This window comes from Geospiza fortis, unplaced genomic scaffold (assembly GCF_000277835.1).
Source record: "Geospiza fortis unplaced genomic scaffold, GeoFor_1.0 scaffold181, whole genome shotgun sequence".
Lineage (NCBI taxonomy): Eukaryota > Metazoa > Chordata > Aves > Passeriformes > Thraupidae > Geospiza > Geospiza fortis.
The window spans coordinates 2,590,665-2,596,613 of record NW_005054412.1 but is presented as its reverse complement, the minus strand read 5'-3'; the positions used below and the strand labels follow the sequence as shown (position 1 = coordinate 2,596,613).

The 5,949-nt window shown below is 38.8% G+C and overlaps 1 protein-coding gene across 1 annotated transcript in view; it reads right to left on the bottom strand.

Moving 5' to 3' along the window:
• The window catches only part of KATNAL1 (katanin catalytic subunit A1 like 1), a 38,459-nt gene that overhangs the window by 16,344 nt on the left and 16,166 nt on the right, over positions 1 to 5,949 (bottom strand). The window contains exon 4 of the mRNA XM_005426372.2: positions 5,106 to 5,274. Within this exon, the coding sequence (XP_005426429.1) occupies positions 5,106 to 5,274 (169 nt within the window). The remainder of the gene's footprint in view (positions 1 to 5,105; positions 5,275 to 5,949) is intronic.

Genomic DNA, 5,949 nt, shown 5'->3' with positions numbered 1-5,949 from the left:
GCAGCACGGCCCCGATCCCGCGGGACGTGCTGTGCCCGGAACCGCTGCTTCTCCTGCTCCTGCGGAACGTCTCGCCAGCGGAACGATGGAGAAGGGCGGCCAGCGGGCAGACGTGCTCTCAGCATCACCTCGATTGTCACTGCAGCGACACTGAGTTATTCTTTTTTTTTTCTTCTTTTTTTTACCCCCAGTTCCATAATTAAACCAAGATTTAAAGTAGTTGTAGTTTTCACAAGTAATAAGATTCTTAATGCTGGTCCCAAATTGGTCCAACTGCAATTCTCAGTCAGCAGATAAGTGAGCATAGACTAGAAATAATGATTTTTTTAAAATGTCACCTGAAACTAGGCAGCAGGAGTAAGCATAATTTTTCCAGTCATCTCTTCGGGTATTATAGCTTTAAATAAAGTTGCTGTGATGGCTTCTCTCTAAGAAGGTATGCAACAGATCTACTCCCACCCTTGGCAATCCCATCTCATAATTTCAGGCAACCAATATCTGTCTTAAACATTTAGAAATCAGCTGTCCTTTCCATCAGGGAGAGCTATTAGACCTGCACTAACACACTGAAACAAAAATCTTGTTTCCAAAATTGATGTTATTTCTACTCTTGTACTAAATTTCTGCAATACTTGTACTAAGTTTCAGTAGTTCATTCCTTGGTGCGTCCACCACACTGATTCACTTGCATCAGGCTTGTGCTCTCCTTTCATTTACCAAACTAAGTCTCCTTTTGGAACATAAGCTGAACATAATTACCCATTCACTTTGCAATGCTTTTTTTTTTTTCTCTCCCTCCTAATGTTAACATATCTTTCTTGAGTGTGATTGTACACAAAATACTCCAGCTGTTTTCTCAGCAGATCCCCCTATAATGGCACAGGTATCTCTTCCCTTGGCTGGTAACACCTCAACAACCTGGGATTTTGTTTACTGGGATTTTGTTTACATTTGTATCCATAGCATTATCATACTTCCCCCCCTTTAAGGCAATCTCAGCAGATTAATCACATAGAATAACCCTGAGGGCTGTAATGGCCAGAATTGGACTCTGAAGACACCTTGCCTTCCTGCAGGTTCTTCCCACTGCACACAGGTGCCAAATCACATGCAGTCTCCACCCCTCCCTGCCAAAGCCAAAGGTGGCACCTGATTGTGCCTCACGCCACAGCCAGCCCTTCCCATCACCACCAGGAAAAAGTAATGTGCCAAATGGAAGTTCAGCCTGATCCAGTTTCTGCTGATACATCCAAATCCATCTTCTCCTCTGCTGAGCTCCCAGCTTCTAGAAGAAATTCTTGTTACAGTTTCAAAGAACACAGCCTGCTGCTCCGCACCTCTAAACATTATCCCATTTCCATGATTCAAACACAGAGTCATCCAATTCTTCCTGTGCAACAGCCTCATTTACCTTTTATGGTGATGGTGCTTCCCAACTTGGTGTCATGAGCAAATTCAGTCAGTGTATGCCTCTTTTTTGTGGCAAGTTAAATTGGCACAAAAATATTAATTTACATACAAAACAAAACTCAAAAATTATTTGCCAGTTGACTGCCACTTCTCCTTTCAGTGCTGCTTGTTTACGTTCCCCTTGCTGCCTAATCCCACTTTAAAATTCCTCTACACCACATACTAGATTAACAAATTGCTTCCCATGTGGTATCTGGGTAGATTGATTTCTTTCTATAAGACATTAACTAGAACTCTAAAGAAATCCTGGCAGATGAAACCCCTTTGCTTAAGAAACCATATTTCACTCTATTCCACTTTTCAATTAGTTCCAAGTCTTCAGCTTTTCACTTTTCATCCACTCTAAATTTGTTGTAAAACATATAACAATTAACAACTCTGGTTGCCTGGATCGCTTTTCCTTTCCCCTTCTCAATAGAGGCATTGTCAACACAACTCACCATTCACATGAGACAGCATCAGACTAAGTAAATTTTACTGTAAAAACGTGCTCCCAGCTCCGCAATTTCACCCAACAGTTCTTTCGGTGTTGTCAGATAGTGATTATGCAGGCTTCCAGTCCCAACGCATGGAGGTCTGTGCTTTCACCTAAATTTCATCTCATCTCATGTCACGGTTGGTGATACACAGGAGGATAATCAATCAAAAATAATTTCATTTCTTAAGTCATACCTTCACTGATGGTAATATTCACGTCACTCATATGGGTGTGCAGCCCTTGGCTGTTTCATATCCTTCATAATGTTTACTGTCTTTATCCACTGACAGGCTAAAATAATCTAAAGATCACTCCTAAAAAAATGTTCCACTACTTAGATATGGTATTATGCACTTTCTAAAAGACATACTGGTAGCATTCATGCTGCCTCTTTAAACTGAAATATTAAACAGAAGCTAAAACTCTTGGTAATGCTTCAGCAGAAGGTACTCTGTGAACAAGCCTAATAATTTCCAATGGAACTAAGAAGGAAAAACAAAACTTGAAAGCAGTATTTTAGGAAAAAAAAAAGAAACATAAGGATTTAGTGGATAGACACAATCTGGTGGGTTTAGTTCAAAATTATTTATATAGCACTAAAAAATGTAATTTTATTGGCACAGTTAGGTTAAAATTACCTATTCCAAGATGGTTACTGTCAGAATGAAAAGATGTTATGGTCTAGAGAGGAAAAACATTGAAAGATGGCATTTGTTTCAAGTGAGGCAGAGCATTTCTAAAATATATGTACTAAACTTACATTTACCTTGAAAAAAAAATATGCGTTACATTGTGACATTATAGGCAGGACAGCATGCAACCTATTACACTGCAGTCTTAGGAATGCAAACATCTTATGAAACATCTTAGGAAATGCATAGTTCATTACATGTTCTAAGTAGTACTATCCTAGCACCCAAACCCAAAAACTACAGAGCTGAAACATTTAGTAGGAGAAAAGATACCTGGTTACTTAATTTAAAGCTTCAGGTTTGCCCTTTATTTTTAATTGAACATGTTGAGTTACCAAATCTCTTTGATTTGACATAGCAATCTACAGAGCAAAGCTGCTTGATGATTCAAACTCAGAAACTGAAGAACAAACGCTTGTAAACTAAGAAAGGATAAAACTGAAAGGTAAACCTATTTTCATGACTATGTGCAAAATATAGGAAGTTGCATTAACTTCTTCCACTTCCCACACCTGGCTATTTCCTCTTTCATTCAAAATCTTTCTCAAAGGCAAATCATGGATCCCTTACAAGAACCATTATATAGCACATGTGAGTTTGTCACCTGGGGTGATTTTCAGTCACATATCCCAGACAAAGGAACTAGAATAACCACCCAGGAGCTAGACAAAGGGGAATACAAGAGCACATGTACTGGAATTTTTTGAGGAGTAGACATATTTTCCTTCTGCCACCTAGTGACCAATTTATTTGGGTAAGAGCAGTGTTTAAAATGTACCATATTAAATGGAACACCTCCATGACTTTTCCTGCACCTCACAGCAGTAGTACTGCTAATCACATTATTCCCAGAGACAAGTATTATACAAGTCATGTTGTTGTAGGCTCCTTATAGTAAAGCCCTATAATGCTCATCACCGGAAAGCTTGGAGAGCAGAGTTCACCCTCATTACAGCTAAGACTTTGAAGGCTGCCTTACACAAGCACATCTGGTGAACCTGTCACACACCATGACTCCAATTCCCCATATAGCTAGGAAATCTTTCAATAATTTCACAGATCTTCACGAGATTTTTATAGCTTGCAGGAGGCACACTTGTTATTTTAAATCTTACTGATTCAGGGTAGAGAGATTTCTAAAATGCTTGATCTGTACAGTCACTCAGTGGCACTGCTGAAAATGTGCTTGGCCCTACCTTCTGATTGTCATAAGGGCTAGGATTACTTAATAGTTTTCCTGTGTATCAGAAAACAATTTATGATGAAAAAGTGTATCTTTGAGTTGTTCCTAAGCTGTCAAGAAGTGCAATAGAAAGGTCACAAAGGAACTAACCAAATTTTGGAAGAAAACTGGCCTAAATTCATCTCTCAAGATTTGTACAATACTGTGTGCCCCCATAGGAAGGCATGTCTTGTATCTTTGTCTGTCAGGAAATTAATGCCACTTCAGAACAGTCTCAGCTTGTATAATTAACACCACAGAGTCCTTGGGTTCCTGGCACGAGCTCCACAGTTAAATTTAAAAACACAAGTGTCTCAGAAACAGCGATTTGCACATTGACATTTTTCCAGCCACAAAACAGTCCTGTTTTTGACATCACCACTTTATACTGAATCACTATTTCTCCTTTTCTTTCACTTCAGCACTGCTTCCTTTTCATGGATCTTCAGAAGAAAGTATCTCCAAATTAGTCTAATTTAATTCATTGCTTTTACTTTTAAAACAAAACAGTTCCAAGAAGCTTCTTTCTAAACACTATAATAAATACAAAACCCCTTTCATAAACCAGAGAAAAAGAATGTTGCTTAGAGTTTGGTTTTAATACTTCTCCCTCATATTATTTTCAAATATGTAACTTCAAATAATTTGGCACAGATTTACCTACCATCAATGCATTTATGGAACTGTTCTGAACTCCTAGGCATGCCTAAATTATACTATGGTATGGCAGAGGCAATGGTACTGTGGAACTCCATTCATAGTGTAGGTAAGGGCACTGATCTCATTTTTGCACTTTTTACATTAATATCTTTACAAAAGTCCTGTATTGGATTCCTTTAAGGAAAAAAAAAAAAAAAACAAAAAAAACCAACAAACCACCAAACATGAGGGAAAAGGAGAAGAAGGGACTTCATGCCTGAATGACACTTAGAGATTAGAGACAAGCCCATGGTCTTCACTCAAAGCATACAAAACCCCCAGCAACAGGACACTATGCTTCCCTTCCTCAAAAAAATGTTACACCAAGGCAGAGCAAGCATGACAGAACTTTTCTTAATTTGGTGTAATTATTAATAAATATCACCACTATACATGCTTTGATCGTGGGGAAAAAGAAAGCACTAAGTTTTCCCACAAGTGATTATTGTGAATTTTATTATCTGTATTAAATGACTAAGAGTGCTTCCCTTTGCCACCTGCTGCACCACAACAGCTCCCTGCCAAGTTCTTTCCCACTTCTTACCTTGTCATCCCTTCCCCTGGCTCTGGATTCTCTTTCACGGCTGCCGGAAGATTTCTCTCCCTTGGACACCAGGTGTGCTCTGCCCGCAGGCCCCCGTGGCTGCAGCCCTGGGGAGTCTTTCTTCAAAGATTTTCCATCTCTGTTGGGACGCTTTATCTGAGGTGGAGCCCTAACAACAGCAACCACAACAAAAACATGCTAAAAACAGCGAAAAAAAGAGCAACATTAAGGACAGATTCTAATTTGCCTTAGTGCATTATTACTAAAGCTGCCAAGACCCTAAGCCTTATTTCCCTGTATCTACAAATCCAAAACCACATTCCTGGATCTGTCTAATACCCAAAGTAAGAAGAAAAAACACGACAGAAAAAATTAACAACATTATCAGATCAGTACTCCCAATCAGTCTTACAACAAACCAACACCCATGTAACAAAAGACGAAACAATTTAGCAAAAGTCGTCAAATCAAATATTCCTCTGACTCCAAACCGGGAGATTATATTAGGCTACATTCACATGCACAAATTCTACAAAAAATAGATGACATTCCTGGTAAAATAAAGATTTTTAAAATAGAGGCATAAAAAAAAGGTGGCTAAAATCTTTGACAAGTCCCAAAACAAAACAGGGAGGATTTTAAATAATCCGCCTACCTCTGGCTTCATTCCCCTGTGTGAAAATGTCAAAACATAAAAATTGCCTTGAAAGCAAAATAAAACAGAGCCGAACTGCAATCACCTATATTTGTGTGCATCATCCACAATGTCAAAGAGTACTCAGCAGTAGAATGAGGAGAAAGAATTTGGTTTTAAGACAAGAAGTCATTGTCATTTTTCTCCAGG